Here is a 13,445-nt window from a genome sequence, read left to right as displayed (position 1 = left end):
ATGTGATGCGGAAAAGAGCGAACCACAGAAGGAAGTAGATTTTGCGGGGAAGCGCTAAGCCCAATTTGGATGGACCGTGCTTCAGGTCGCCCTCCCGATTTCATGCGGCCCGGTCTTCTAGAAACCGACTTTGTTCCGTCGCCGAGACAGGCTACAAGAGAGCATGAATGTGGCCTTCGAGAAAACTGCAATCAGGGCTAAATCGTTGCTTTATGGGGAGATGGACGTGCGATCATGCTGTGGCTACGGCAGACGGCAGCTACCGAAGAGAATCCCGAAGTGGCGCCAGGCATGATTGATTTCGAAGCATGAGGATCAGCTTCAGCTGGGGCGTCTGGGTGGGCTGTCGTCATACGTGCTCCGAAGGGAAAGGTGAGAAGTGGGGTGAATCATCCAGATACTGTAACCTAAAAGCTCCTGACAGCGGACGGGAGGCGACAAAGTGACTGACTTTGCGTAGGTCACGATGAACACAACCTTGGAACACTGCGTGGCTAATGAAGGAAGGGTTAAGGACGGCGCTGAAGAAGGATCGCACGACCAGGTGTTCTATGCTTATTACTTCTGGTTGTGCAAACATCGCTGACAGAAGGAGAGTAGAGGAGACTTGTACACGACTAGACGCCATTCAATGCCTAGTTATTCCTCGCAGCTCTCTGGTCTGCGCATATTTACACAAAGTTGGCCAATCGTCGTCTGTCCAAGACAAATCCATTGCAAGCCCCAGATTGCGTCGTGTAGTCCGATCCCATATCGTTCATTCCGCCATGATCATGCCGTCGTTACAAAGTCGAACCTTGTTCGCTCAAAATAAACAAGAAAGGCGGAAGAATCGCCGCAAAGCCGACTTCGTGATCGCTGTGCCGTGGCACGCGGGACCGCACTCGATACGACTTGGAGGTGGGAAACCCTAAGGGGCAGGAGGAGATGGAGCTGCTTCAATGCATTGGTGGCTGGTAGTTGATCGGTCGCCTGTGCTCGCGTTAGATGGCTACCTGGCACGCAGTTTCCCACCTACTTGAACAGAAGGATATGAGGCTCCGGCTCGTGGACCTCGTAGTGTTCCCATCCCAGACTCTGTATACCCATCAGTATTCGGGCATGCCTTATTCCAGGGTGGCTGCCGTACCTGTGTAATGCCGAGCGCCCTCCACTCCTCCTCCCACAGCAACTTCAACGTTCCCCTAGATCCGTCGAAGTATTCTTTGGGTATCATCTTGAGCATCTGCTTGGGAAGCTGGACGTGGCGGTATTCGTATTGCTCGTCCGAGTATCTACAAGATGATCAGCATTGACGCGGCGAGGACCCTGAAAGTAAACAACGCACCTAGCCGAGTAGTGGATGGCGTCAACAAATTCGTCCAGCTTGTCTTTCTCGCCTTCCGTCAACGGGCGCGGCTTCTTGTTGCGGCGTGTGAAATCAATGTCCATGTCGGCAGCCATGGCGATCCTTGTGCACGTTGAGACAGCGGAGCTCGTGTGCTCGTACAGCGGGGTTCCGCGCGAAGTTGATAGTGGGGCAATCAAGTGGCAGGCAGCAGTTGTCGGTTAGCGACGCGTGCAGGTGTAGCCGACGAGAATGCAGCGGTCTAAGTATGCTCAAGCAGGGCCTTGCAAGGGTGCAGGCTGGCGAAACGAAGGGAGAGATAGTTTGTTGGTGTTCGAAAACAGGTACTGTTTACAGCGGTGAAAACGGGCAAGCTCGTGGCGCGATTGGCCCCGAGCTCGCGGCGCGCCGAGTAATTCCGGCGCTGACTAACCCGGTGCCGGACCGCTCCTTCCACGTCTCCATCGCCGGTCACCTTTCCAACGGATTGCCTCTGGGGTTGCCAAGAAGGTTGGAGCTACTGTGCCAGGCAGCAATACATGGAGGGGCGTAAGTAGCGGGGTCGACTGGTGAAAGCCGCAGTGAGATGAAGCGCATTTCACTTAGAGTGGGATACCAGGCCAAGGAGGAAGTCGCAACCTGGCTCAGCCAATCGATGACGTGGTTGGCCCAACCTCAACACCAGCACCAACCCTACTGGCAGACTCTCTAACCCCCAGCCTGAAGCCTTCAACTCCCTCAACCAAGTTTATTCGCGAACGCAAACCCACCTGAAGGAACCCAAGCCAATGGGTGAATGCGCCGACGGTCGCACCGGGCTCATCTATTTAACGCACATTCTGAACGTTAGGCCATCACCTTCTCCGCCTTATTACATATTCTGCTGCTTTGCCCACGATGCTGAAATTCGAGCCATTGATTCCTCCGAGCCATCGAGAGCGAGCGATAACGCTATCTCGCGATACGTATGAATCTTGCAGCTTACTCTCATTCCTATGGAAGAATGCATGCGGTCAATCCTTCCTGAAAGGGCCGCATAGCTAATGGGGCAAACCAAGTTCTCGAGAGCAAGGAATCGGACTGCGCTGTGGAAGGAGCGTGTACTTGAGAAGACTTGTATTAATTGAAGCAGCTAGGTAGCTATATGACCCTGCATTTCCATCAACGTCACCCGACTTGATCATATCCCAGAAGAATCGACATTGACTTTCAGACAGTGTACCACCTTTACATCACCTTAACTCGCACCCAGCCAGCCTTCAGCATTAAATATATCTGCAGGCCGCCCGCCGTTAAACAACTACCCGAATAGGCAGAACAGAGCGCTAACCCCGATCATCAGCACCGTGGAGAAGAAGTTGACGCTGATATCCCGGATGCCGGTACCAGTATGGGATCCAGTATGAGATGGGCTTTCGGTTGGGTGGGGGTTTGTCGGGGCCAACACCGTTCCATTCGTCATTGTCCCGTTCGTAATCGTCGCCGTCACCGTCGCGGTGGATGTGGACGTCATCGTCGTCGTCGCAGTGGCCGTCTCAATAGGATCCACGCTCGTAGAAGTCGCTGAACTCGCGGTCGAGGTGATGGTATCCGCCAGCCCATCGCCAGAGGCCGCATTCGTCGTTACTTCCTCCTTCGCCTTCACCTGTGGATACAGCTCAGGTAGCAGACTCTTGACATCATTGGGGAGTTGCTTGTACCAGTCTGGAGCGTTGGCGTCTGTGTAGGCCATCGGAACGGCAGTGATAAGGGGACGAGCGTCCGGAGGAACGGCGGTCGCGAGGACCGAGAGCACGGAGTATCGCGTTGGGTCGGAGGCAGCGTCCACTTTTCGCTTGAGCATTTCAGCCTCCCGATTGAGTTCCTCGAGGGCCTGGACTATGTTTGAACCCACGGCGCCGACAGCGAGGGCAGACGTGGCGAGGAGAGGGAGAAGCTTCATGTCGGGGAGTTGTTTGCTTGTCTCCTGTTCAGAGTCCAAGTAGTTGCGAGTGTGCGGCCGATCGCAGTCAGGGTCGCATATGGCTTTTAAAAGTGGCTGTCAGACGGGAGCGTGACAAGAAGAGGAGGATGAGTAGGCTGCGCGGGGCGAGGGTGAGGTTGAAGCCCAAGAGTCGAGGTAAAGGTGAGCGGTTATCAAGGGTCTAATTTCCCTTCCCGTGCTCGAGCGGTGAAACCACGCACAGTGTCCGCGTTGGCCCTGCAACAAAATGTTTGCCTCCCAGTGCGACATTGCAACTTCACGGGAGCGTTGCCATAGGCTACCCGTCTCAAAGCAATTAAACGGCCGCCCAACAGTCGCCGCCTAACTTTCACGTTGGCGGACGAGCTACAATGGTGCAACGCCAACGACGATTCACCAGCGACCGAAGAAAAAGACCCTCCACATCACCAAGACCGTATGTTACCCAAACCGGAAAGATAAGAAGGAAGAAGGAACAGCTTCACAGGCCAGAGTTCATCCCACGTTTTTATACGCACTCCCCTGCATCTCCGGCACGTTCGCAGTCGTGCTCATTTCCGCATATTCCGGCCCATAGCCTTGCTGGTACATTCCCTGAGCTGGCCAGCTCTGAAAGTTGGACGGCGGCGGGGGATTCTTCCTGACATACTCATCGTAGACAGCATTCGGTGCGGTCTGAGTATTTCGTTTTCCCCTCCGCATCCCGATAATGAACGCTCCAATCCCGGCGGCGGCAATCAAGGCGACGGACGGTATGCCAACGCCGATTCCGACTTTAGCTCCCGTCGACAGAGCGCCGTTGGATCCAGCGGTAGCCGGTGACTGACTGGATGAGGCGGTGGGCTGTACTGTAGCGGTCGAGAGCGTGGTGCTGGTGCTGTCGTAGCCAACGCCAACTGAGACCCATGTAGGTGAATTAGTCGCGGTGACTTGGGATGTCGACGGCATTGTCGAACTTGAAGTGATTGGAGCGCTCGTACGTGCGGGTGATGAGTTTGGATCGTCGGAAGCAGTCATCTCCGCTGTCATCGTAGCCGGATACAATTGGGGTAGAAGCGTCTTGACATCCGAAGGTAGATCCTGATACCACTGCGGCGTGTTTCCTGCAGAGAGCAACGAAGCGAGCTCTGCAGAAAAGGAGGCTGAGTTCGTCAGAGCCAGTTGGAGTGACTCCGGAGGAATGGCTGTCATTAGCACTGATGCCACTGACGCCTGGACATCGCTATTAAGCTGTGCCGATGCAGCCGCCGTGCATGCAAGTATAATCGCTTGCAACAAGCTCTTCATGATTGATGAAAGGGTGTATAGGGAATTGAAGCAGAAAGGAGAACTGAGAAGAAAGTAAGGGCATGTATGGGCTTTAATTTCAAGGCAAGAACTTGAAGGATCGTGTGATGTGTCCGCTCACTTGTGTACTTTTCCTTCAGCCTTGCGCTTCACGGGAACCTCGCAGAGGGCCAGAACAAGAGTGGCTTACTGAAAAGCCAATACGATGAGATTCTCAAGAAAACGCACGCTCGGGTGATAAAAAAAATTACGGTACTCGTCTTCTCAGCATATTCATCCTCCATCAAGCTCTCGCAAGCTCATCCTCGATCGATCGACCAGGCGCCCGGCTGTATAACCTACGCATCCAACTCCCCCACCCACTCATACACCAACCTTGCATGCACAACCTCATCCCTATCCTTCCTACGCACCGCAAACCGCCTCGTCAACCACCTCTCGCCCTTCACATCGCTAAACCCCCAAAGCTGCAACCCCGTCCACTGCTTCCCATCATTATCCACAAAGCTCTCGACGACCTCGCCATCCAGCGTCTCCGGCAGCCACCCATCACACAAAAACTTCGCGTCCGTCTCTTCGACCCCCTTGCCCTCCTTTTCCTTGAGGATGGCCGCGATGCTGTTGTACCGCGAGCGGCCCTGCAGGTCGCCGAACAGCCAGTCCGAGTGCGGCCGGAACGTCCAGTCCAGGGCGCGCTTTTCCGTCGTGCCTTTTACACCGCCTGTGGCGGACTGCTGGATTACAATGTGCGTGATGGGCGCGCCGGCGGGGTCTTCTTCGGGGGGCCCCGTGGTGGTGGAGAGGTGCTGCGTTATGGTGGCGAGATTGATGGCTTTGCGGGTGAGCCAGCCGACGCCTTGGAGGGCGAGGATCGGGTCGGTGGAGTCGGAGATGGACTTATTCTGCGCTGTGGTCAGATTCATCTGGGATATGTGCTGACGATACATGGGTTAGGATGGGAACTTACGATAAGCCATTTGCCGTCGAGATCCTTGATCGTTTTGTGCGCAGGGGCAGCCATGATTGCTCTCCCTTTCTTGCTTCCGCTTATCTCTTCGGAATAGCGCCGTTTGGAGGATCAAGAGTTTGTGAACGCTGGCGGGGAAGGACAGGTCGACGCGTAAAGTCTGAGGTCGAAGCAATGGATAGCGGGGTAGCTTTTCCTCTTCTTGCACTGTATGGAATCCTTCAAAACCAGAGAGGGGAGGAGCAGGCAGCTTTAAATAGCCAGACCCGTAGCACCTACCAGGGCCAGAAACGTGGAAGCTAATGCAGCACCAAGGTTGAGCTTCACATGGCGACTCCGCGTACCTGACAGTCGTGCCTAGGTACATCCCTTTTGGGATAGCTCTGTGACGCATGCCGCGGGGAATCCCTGTCCCGTTGAGGATCGGCTCGCATTACACGACCATCAACTTTCGGGACGCGAGGATTAGCATGTATAAAGTAGATGAGCCGAGGGATTGCATGTGCTTTCTAGGCGTCGATTGGGCGTTTGAAAGTCGGTTTTGCTCTTACCAGATGCTAGATTCGGTCAAGCGGGCGAACGGGTTCCCAGTCTCCTCTCGGTTCGGTCTCGTGTAGTTATCTAGTAGGAAGATGGAAGGTGGATAGTGCTGCCTCGCCATGTGAAATGCTCCGAAAGCAATGCCTGGCCAATCCGACTGGGATCATGTTTTGCAGAATGCCGCGTGTAGAGCCTTCGTGCCTAAGCTCCGCCACGCAGGTAAATCCGCGACTATTTCGTCCCGAAATCCGAACATATAGGATAAAGGCTAAGCTGCCCCAGACCATTTGCTTAGTGGTATCTTCTGCCTGCCTGCTTGACGTGAGCAGAGCTGCGAGCGATGATGCGGAATTGGCTCCTAGCCAATCAGATCAGGACTCGCTGACGTAACAGACCTCCTCACTGAGAGATAGCTCTTGAACATGACAAGGACGCCCTCCCATTCTGATTTGATTCCCAGTTGATATCTCGCGTCTCTTCGGACCGCCTTGTTTCGTCGAGGGCCGTTCGCATTCGAAGCTGGATACTGCCGCAGCCTTGGAGGGCAGCCACGGGCTGTGTTGAGCAAGGCTGACACAGCATAGCCTCACATCATGACATCTTCCTCGTTAGCTTTCTCATGCGCTCTCCTCCCGATGCCGCTTTGAATCGGACAGTCTGCTTTTCGCACTCCAAATAGGTATCTTGATTCCCCCTGAGGCTTGGGCACGGTGACAATGGCCGGGTGAGTTCATCACAAGTCCCTCATTGAGAACTTTCTTCTTACAACGACTAGCCCGAACGGCCACCCATCTGGTGGCATAGGAGAGTCTGTATTCGTCAAAGCACGGGACCAGTTCTTGACTTCCCTACTGCCAAACGAGAAGGCTCTGTTCGCCACCTGTGACTCGGCTGAGCAATTGATCAAAGACATACAATCTCTTCCGTCTGTCACGAAGAATTCCGCTCTCCGAAGGAGCGTCCGAAATCTTGATAGTTTTGGCAAGAACCTTTCACCATATTTTGATGCCATAGGTTGGATTGTGCAATCTCATCCCGAGTTTGCGGCCGTCGGATGGGGCGCTTTCAAACTTGTGTTGCAGGTAAGTATGCCTTGCTGGAGCTGATACATCTATCTCATCCTTTCTAGATTGCTAGCAATTACACCTCATTCTTTGAGAAGCTACTTCGAACCCTAAACCGGCTGGCCGCCGCATTCCCGCCGTATACGCGCCTCGCGAAATATCACCACGACGAGGCTCCCGCGGAACACATGTCCGCCGGAATTTACCACGGCATTTCGCATCTTTACGATGCCCTATTCCGTTTCCTGCATCAAGTTCTGCGTGTCTTCCGAAGAAAGGATGGCAGTATGTGTCCGGTTAGTTATCCACTTTGTGCTCGCTAACTTTGGGTTAAGCGCCGAAGGGAGCACTAAGCGTTGCCATGAGCATCGCCTGGAAGCCGTTCAGTCTATGGTTTAGCGACTTACTTGAAGATATCGATCTGCATCGAAAGGTGGTCAATGCCCAGATAGACATATTTATCTGCGTCGAATTGCAAACAATAGCAACGAAGCTGGAAAACAATCAAACGATCCTTGAAGAGAGTCAAACAATCGCTGAAAAGAATCAATCGATCCTCCGACAGACCTTGGAGCAAATGATGAAGAAGCAGGAGCGAAATGCCCAGGAGGCCCCTACTGAAAGCAGAGGTTCGCACAAGTGGCTTTGATTCTACTGTCCATTTGTCGCTCGCTAACAACGACCAGCGAACATCATATCCCGGCTGCGACAATGGATACATGCACCCGAGTTTGCGCTAGAATTTGAGAATGCTTTGGCAACCCGCGAGGAAGGGACTGCAGAGTGGCTTTTCACTGATCGCGCATTTGCCTCATGGAGGAGCCGAAATGCGGCAGGGGGCACATTCTGGGTGAAAGACATGGTGCTGTGGGTCCATGGTAGAGTTGGCCTTTCTACTCATTTGCAGGCACCGTGGCTGAATCCCTTGACAGGTAACCCTGGCAGCGGAAAAACCGTTCTTGCTGCGTCGACATTGGAGGAGCTTCGAAGTGATCCTGACGCGAATGTTTGCTATTTTTTCTTCCGTGCGAATGACACCGACTACGAGAGGCCCGAACACGCCTATCGGTCCATTTTGGCACAAACATTGCAATTCCATCGTCACGACCCGCGCATCCTCGATAAATTCACCTTCGTGCTTGAAGAGCAATCGTCCGGGCAGTCCGAGGTCTCTGCGCGGGAGGCCCTGGATCTGATCAAGCTTTGTGCCGCCGATGGGTTCATCCAATACATACTTTTGGATGGGTTGGACGAGTGTGTCGACTGCCTCAAGTTAGCGCGTCTTTCCTCTGGCTTACCCGCGGCTCTTTGCGAAAGCCCAACAAAGTTGATTCTTTTCGGCAGGCCTCATCTCGAATTCCAGCCGCTTTTATCGCAGTGTACCGCTGTTGGGGTCCACAATGCAAACTCAGGAGATATCGAGATCCTGATACACAGACGCTTAGAATGCTTTCTCGACGACGGCCTACTACCTACGGATGCAGATGTTGCCGATCTCTGCCGGATACTACATACGGGCGCTGATTCCATGATCCTGTGGGCTCACCTCATGCTAGAATTCCTAGTATCGCATGCTCTGACTGCCTCCAAGCGCATGGATATCATCAGGAGCGTTGCGATGCCGGAAGGCTTAGACAAAATGTACGACAGAATCATCGAACATCTTATGGATAAAGCTTCAGTCGAGCGGCAACTATCGGTCTGGCTTCTTATGTGGCTGTCCTTCTCTGGGCGACCCCTTTCCGCTACTGAGTTACCAATCACGACCATGCTGATGGACCCTGAAAAGTCAGTGATGGCGGTTGACTTCACCAATTTCGAGCGCACCGTCATCTCTACGTGCTCTTCCCTAGTTGAGGGATCCCAAATGCTGGATCCAGTCCACCAGAAGATCGTTCCCTGTTACCGGCTCGTTCACCTGTCCTTGGCCGAGTATTTCCAGACCAGGGGCACAAAGGCAATACAGCAATTCATGGTTTCTCCTTTAGATGCGCATCGCACGTTGGCGAGATGTTGCCTTCAGTACCTTTGCCACCTTGGACCCGTGCGATGTTACGAAGGTACTAATGGCCAATCTCTCGAGTCTACCCTTTTCGACGAGCAATTTCCACTCTGCTCTTATGCTTCGCTATACTGGATCTACCATCTCCGTGAAGTTGAGGCAATGATGGAGAAAGAGCAGAAGATCTCTGTCCAGACTGCCTTCACTCACGTCAGCATACCGCAGAACGACCCTCTGCGATATCTCGGAGAGCTTTTTGGACGCAGTGAAAATTTGCTGGGTTACATTCAGGCCAAATACACGTTCAGGCCTACAAGCGGTGAGCAGCACCTTATGAAGGAATGGGCCGAGCGTGCTTTGCTACGTTACATCAAGAGCGGCCAATGCGCTGAAGTTACACGGATCCTTCAGGACCTCTGCGAATTCGTGGCCTACCTTGACCTGCTTGATTGCGAGTGGGGATCAAAACTCACTCTGAGCCCTAGCCTGATATGGCACGAGGTTACTGGGCTCACGCCTTGTCGTCTCATTGCACACGTTACAACTAAACTATATCCCGTCGCTGCGTCAAATGAGCGGCAACCGGATCTGAGCACCGAACCGCTCTCTCAAATTTCGGAAGTCAATAAAGAACAAACCCGTCTTTCCATTCTGACAATCTGGCCTTCACGGTATGCCTACATCCCTCTAGTACTCCCAACAATCTAAGGAGGCTATTACTGACTGTGGCGCAGCGCATACGAAGAGCAGATTGCTACAACTCATGGTTCTCCAGCGGTGGTCAGCCAGTTATGCTCTGGCTGGATGGCTCATTACGAACTCTGGCGAATTGAAGAGCGCCCTGAACGCATCGCCTGTATCGATGTGCCTCTAGACGAAGAAGACATCTGGCGGCAGTGTTGTCACAGCCTCTCCTACGTGGTGACTGAGAAAGGAACTCAGGAATGGAGGCTTCAATTTCCAGTCGCGATCAGTCCATGCCTCCACAAATTCGCCATACTACGCACCATTTTCGCAGTCGAGGCCACCGAGGCGAAAACTGGTGTTATATTACGACGTGGAAAATTACCCCTTGAGTTGTATAAAATGGTCCGAAGCGCCTGGCCCCCCGATAATCCAAGGCCAACGGATCTCAATCCTGGCTTTGAGCGGCCTTCGTACGGGATGGATACCTACATGTACTGGTTGGCTTTCGACCCATCCGGAGACTTACTATTCTTCATCGATCGAATCCCGCGGCACGTCGTCAACATTGGGTGCTTCCACATTTCAGCGCTTTCCCACACCATCGATTTTTGTCCAACAGCCCCAATGTCTGCATTTAGCGACAATCTCTACCAGCAATCCTCGCTGGAAATCAACATCACAAGACCTGCATTCCATCCTAATCATTGCCTCATCGCATTTTACTGGGGTTCTACCGCTTACTTATGGTCATACAAAGATGAATCTTGCGACTTTCCCAGAGGATTGCTCGCAGTATCAGAACTGTCCAACGAGGATAAGAACCAGAAGCTATGGAAAGCCTACGAGGGAACAGGTGGCGCAGAATCTATATGCTTCTCGGGGGACGGGAACTACCTTGTCTTGCAGGTACCCTTTACTGTGGATCCGGTGGTCATCCCTATTCCCGACCGTGTTCTTTCCAACAGCGAACCATTACCCCAATTCCTAGAGGGTAAGATCGGAAACCAGTCAGATTCTACATCTAATCGCCACATGCCATCAGAGGAGAGCCGGATGGATATTGCGATCAGGAGCAAAAGCCCCACGACCATCGGAGGAGACGTGAACATAGGCGCGCTCACCGGAGGGAAGAACAGCACTATCAGATCCACCACCTCCACCGCAAACATCAACGTCGAGCTGCAGCTATCCCACAAAGACGTCCACACAGGCGCAAGCCGCCAAGCCAGCATCCAGCTCCTCCAGCTCCCAACCTCCTGGGCCGCTCTCAGCGCACTCAAAGCCTCCGTCCGCATGCACCCGACGAAACAGGATCTCATCCGCATTATTCTGCGGCAGGCACAACGGCCCTGGTACTCTTTGAGCGAGGCGCAAAAGCGCAAGGCCCCGGCCGTCGTGGATCGGCAGCTTTCCGATGTGAAGCGCCAAGCTTTTACCATTGTGAGCCAGGTTGAGCCTAGGTCGCTGCGCTTTGAAGCTTCTGGGAGGACGGATGCCGATGTGGATGAGAAGGTGCAGACCGAGGAGTGATGATGATCACCGGTTCGGGCGACTTGGGTGGTCAAGGCATCCCTCACGATGTGGATCTGTGGCGGAAAAGACGCGGGATAGAGGCTGTGGGCGAGTTCGCGAGCGGGCTAAGGCGCAAGATGTGGCAAGGCTGATCGAGAAATCATCTACAGTTCTGCGAGAGGCTCCACTTTGAAGCGTTCGGGCGTGTTGAGATATTCGTGTGATGGGGATTAGAAGGCGCAATGAGGAGCAATGTCGATGGACGAAGTATTTGTGATGAGGAAAGGGACAGAGCCCCAGTTAGAACGATGTGATTGGTATTCGACGACCAGACATCGTGCCTGGTTCGTTACAGCGTGCTTGGGAATTCGTAACTACATTGCTGTAATCCCAGCATGCTCCAGCCCTATAGCAATCTCTCATTCCCAGCGCCATAGACGCCCGCAGTGCCATCGTATATCCCGTGCCCTTCGTAAACAAACACCCGTCTTATCACCCCTGACACAGCACCCCGCTTATCCTCAAACCCAAATCCAGCACGGCTAAGTGTTCATCCCCGCCATCAACGAGCCTCTTATCCGTCTCGCTGAACACGTCCGCAATCCTCATCTTCTGCACATCGCCCACGCGCTCATCGTACATGACCATCTCATACAGCTGGCCCACCGTCTGCGCAGCGCTCCACCCCTCTGCTATCATGTCCTCGACCACTTTAGCGATCTTGGCGTATTGGATGGAGGACCCGGAGGAAGGATAGATAGCGCCGGTGAGCTTTTCGAGGGTAGGTTCCGGGATGACGCCCGCGATTTCGGCAATGGCCTGGAGGGAGACAGCGTTCGAGGCCGCGGTGGAAGGGGTGTCGATATCCATCATCTCATCATCCTCATCCTCAACCACCAGTCCCTTCTTCCTACTCCCTGCCGCACCGTTCTTCCTCTCCTCCGCCCCCACCAGCCTCGCCGCACTCTGCAAAAACGTAATGGCCTTCCTCAAATCGCCCTCCGCCACCCTCACCAGCTCCTCGGCAACGCCCTCGCCCAACATTACCCCCTCCAACCTGGCAATATCCCGCACCCTTGCCACCGCATTCCCCTGATCCAAGCTCTTGAACCGAAACTTCGAGCACCGCGACGCCAGCGGATCAATAATGCGCGTCACGTAATTGCACACGAGGCAGAAGCGCGTCATGCGGCTGTACGTCTCCATAGTGCGCCGCAGCGCGCTCTGCGCATCCTGCGTCATGCTGTCCGCCTCGTCCAGCACGACGATCTTGAACGGCGGACAGGGGTATTTATCTCTGTAGCGCACCATCTTGGCCTCGCCCGCGTCGCCGCCGTCCTTGTCCTCCATCATGACGCTGTAGGCCGGGGCGGTGGAGAGCTGCTGGCGCGCGAAGTCTTTGACTTTCTGCCGCACGATGGAGATGCCGCGCTCGTCGGAGGCGTTGAGCTCGAGGACGCGCGATTTCATGAGCTCGGGCCCGTAGAGCTGCTTTGCGAGCGCGAGGATGGTGGACGTCTTGCCCGTGCCGGGGGGGCCGTAGAAGAGCATGTGCGGGAGGTTGGCGGATTGGAGGGTGCGGGAGAGGACGTTGATGGTGTTGTCTTGCGCTGTGACTTCGGAGAGGGTTTTTGGCCGGCTGTAGTTAAGATTAATACTCAAGTCTTTGTGGGGAGTCTGCCCCATACATCCTCCGAGGCGGGGAAGGGATTGGACGCACTATTTCTCGACCCATGGCTGCAGTCGACTCGATTCTTGTTTCGTTGTTGGAGCTTTGGAGGAGCTGGCTTGCGCCGCAGCAGCTTGCCGCGCTTTGATGTTGAAGAAATCCATGTGGTGCAATGCAATACGCGAGGTCGAAAGGCTGAAGTAGAGAGCTAAAGTGGTTCGCGTCGCGTCCTGAAAACCGCAGGCGCGCATTCACGTTCCAGCGCACGGTCCTTCATAATTCGCCAATCACGTCGTCACAGGATGGATCGCACGCTTGGGCATACATGGCTGAATGCTGTTCATTCCGCTAACTCTATCTCCAGTCTGCGAAGAGCCTTTACATCCCAAAGGCATTTGCACCGGAGTTTGATTCCCTACGCCAACTC

General features: G+C 54.1%; 6 protein-coding genes across 6 annotated transcripts; 1 reads left to right on the top strand and 5 right to left on the bottom strand.

Moving 5' to 3' along the window:
- Positions 1–502: 502 nt before the first annotated feature.
- On the bottom strand, positions 503–1,695 carry BU26DRAFT_515761 (CKS-domain-containing protein). The gene is made up of 4 exons (XM_033828157.1): positions 1,328–1,695; positions 1,130–1,274; positions 1,019–1,077; positions 503–972 (listed from the first exon to the last, which is right to left on the bottom strand). Exons 1-4 carry the CDS (start codon positions 1,441–1,443, stop codon positions 939–941), a joined length of 354 nt encoding a protein of 117 aa, XP_033688409.1. The 5' UTR covers positions 1,444–1,695; the 3' UTR covers positions 503–938.
- A 767-nt stretch (positions 1,696–2,462) lies between these two features.
- Positions 2,463–3,527, bottom strand: BU26DRAFT_222220 (uncharacterized protein). The gene has a single exon (XM_033820768.1). It carries the CDS (start codon positions 3,267–3,269, stop codon positions 2,628–2,630), a length of 642 nt encoding a protein of 213 aa, XP_033688408.1. The 5' UTR covers positions 3,270–3,527; the 3' UTR covers positions 2,463–2,627.
- Positions 3,528–4,698, bottom strand: BU26DRAFT_222214 (uncharacterized protein). The gene has a single exon (XM_033820767.1). The coding sequence runs from the start codon at positions 4,575–4,577 to the stop codon at positions 3,786–3,788; it is 792 nt and encodes a 263-aa protein (XP_033688407.1). The 5' UTR covers positions 4,578–4,698; the 3' UTR covers positions 3,528–3,785.
- On the bottom strand, positions 4,697–5,931 carry BU26DRAFT_477584 (uncharacterized protein). The gene is made up of 2 exons (XM_033825611.1): positions 5,545–5,931; positions 4,697–5,479 (listed from the first exon to the last, which is right to left on the bottom strand). The coding sequence occupies exons 1-2, from the start codon at positions 5,596–5,598 to the stop codon at positions 4,916–4,918; spliced, it is 618 nt and encodes a 205-aa protein (XP_033688406.1). The 5' UTR covers positions 5,599–5,931; the 3' UTR covers positions 4,697–4,915.
- Positions 5,932–6,520: 589 nt separating this feature from the next.
- BU26DRAFT_515758 (uncharacterized protein) lies at positions 6,521–11,774 on the top strand. Its single transcript, XM_033828156.1, has 7 exons — positions 6,521–6,808; positions 6,860–7,166; positions 7,214–7,433; positions 7,484–7,777; positions 7,835–8,026; positions 8,081–9,821; positions 9,885–11,774. The coding sequence occupies exons 1-7, from the start codon at positions 6,801–6,803 to the stop codon at positions 11,365–11,367; spliced, it is 4,245 nt and encodes a 1,414-aa protein (XP_033688405.1). The 5' UTR covers positions 6,521–6,800; the 3' UTR covers positions 11,368–11,774.
- BU26DRAFT_450164 (P-loop containing nucleoside triphosphate hydrolase protein) lies at positions 11,666–13,205 on the bottom strand. The gene is made up of 2 exons (XM_033824736.1): positions 13,070–13,205; positions 11,666–12,988 (listed from the first exon to the last, which is right to left on the bottom strand). The coding sequence occupies exons 1-2, from the start codon at positions 13,180–13,182 to the stop codon at positions 11,842–11,844; spliced, it is 1,260 nt and encodes a 419-aa protein (XP_033688404.1). The 5' UTR covers positions 13,183–13,205; the 3' UTR covers positions 11,666–11,841.
- Between the last annotated feature and the right edge of the window lie 240 nt (positions 13,206–13,445).

Source organism: Trematosphaeria pertusa (genome assembly GCF_010094035.1).
Source record: "Trematosphaeria pertusa strain CBS 122368 unplaced genomic scaffold BU26scaffold_3, whole genome shotgun sequence".
Lineage (NCBI taxonomy): Eukaryota > Fungi > Ascomycota > Dothideomycetes > Pleosporales > Trematosphaeriaceae > Trematosphaeria > Trematosphaeria pertusa.
Note: the sequence above shows the minus strand (reverse complement) of the source record. Positions and strands in the feature narration are given on the sequence as shown.

Coding starts and splice junctions, on each gene's coding strand:
- BU26DRAFT_222220 (XM_033820768.1), bottom strand. CDS start 3,269: ATGAAGCTTCTCCCTCTCCTCGCCACGTCTGCCCTCGCTGTCGGCGCC.
- BU26DRAFT_450164 (XM_033824736.1), bottom strand. CDS start 13,182: ATGGATTTCTTCAACATCAAAGCGCGGCAAGCTGCTGCGGCGCAAGCC. Junction 12,989..13,069: donor CAGCCATGGGTCGAGAAATA/GTGCGTCCAATC, acceptor TCTTAACTACAG/CCGGCCAAAAACCCTCTCCG.
- BU26DRAFT_515761 (XM_033828157.1), bottom strand. CDS start 1,443: ATGGCTGCCGACATGGACATTGATTTCACACGCCGCAACAAGAAGCCG. Junction 1,078..1,129: donor GGGCGCTCGGCATTACACAG/GTACGGCAGCCA, acceptor ATGGGTATACAG/AGTCTGGGATGGGAACACTA. Junction 973..1,018: donor CCTCATATCCTTCTGTTCAA/GTAGGTGGGAAA, acceptor ACGCGAGCACAG/GCGACCGATCAACTACCAGC.
- BU26DRAFT_477584 (XM_033825611.1), bottom strand. CDS start 5,598: ATGGCTGCCCCTGCGCACAAAACGATCAAGGATCTCGACGGCAAATGG. Junction 5,480..5,544: donor TCGACGGCAAATGGCTTATC/GTAAGTTCCCAT, acceptor ACCACAGCGCAG/AATAAGTCCATCTCCGACTC.
- BU26DRAFT_222214 (XM_033820767.1), bottom strand. CDS start 4,577: ATGAAGAGCTTGTTGCAAGCGATTATACTTGCATGCACGGCGGCTGCA.
- BU26DRAFT_515758 (XM_033828156.1), top strand. Junction 7,167..7,213: donor CTTTCAAACTTGTGTTGCAG/GTAAGTATGCCT, acceptor CATCCTTTCTAG/ATTGCTAGCAATTACACCTC. Junction 8,027..8,080: donor CATGGTGCTGTGGGTCCATG/GTAGAGTTGGCC, acceptor ATCCCTTGACAG/GTAACCCTGGCAGCGGAAAA.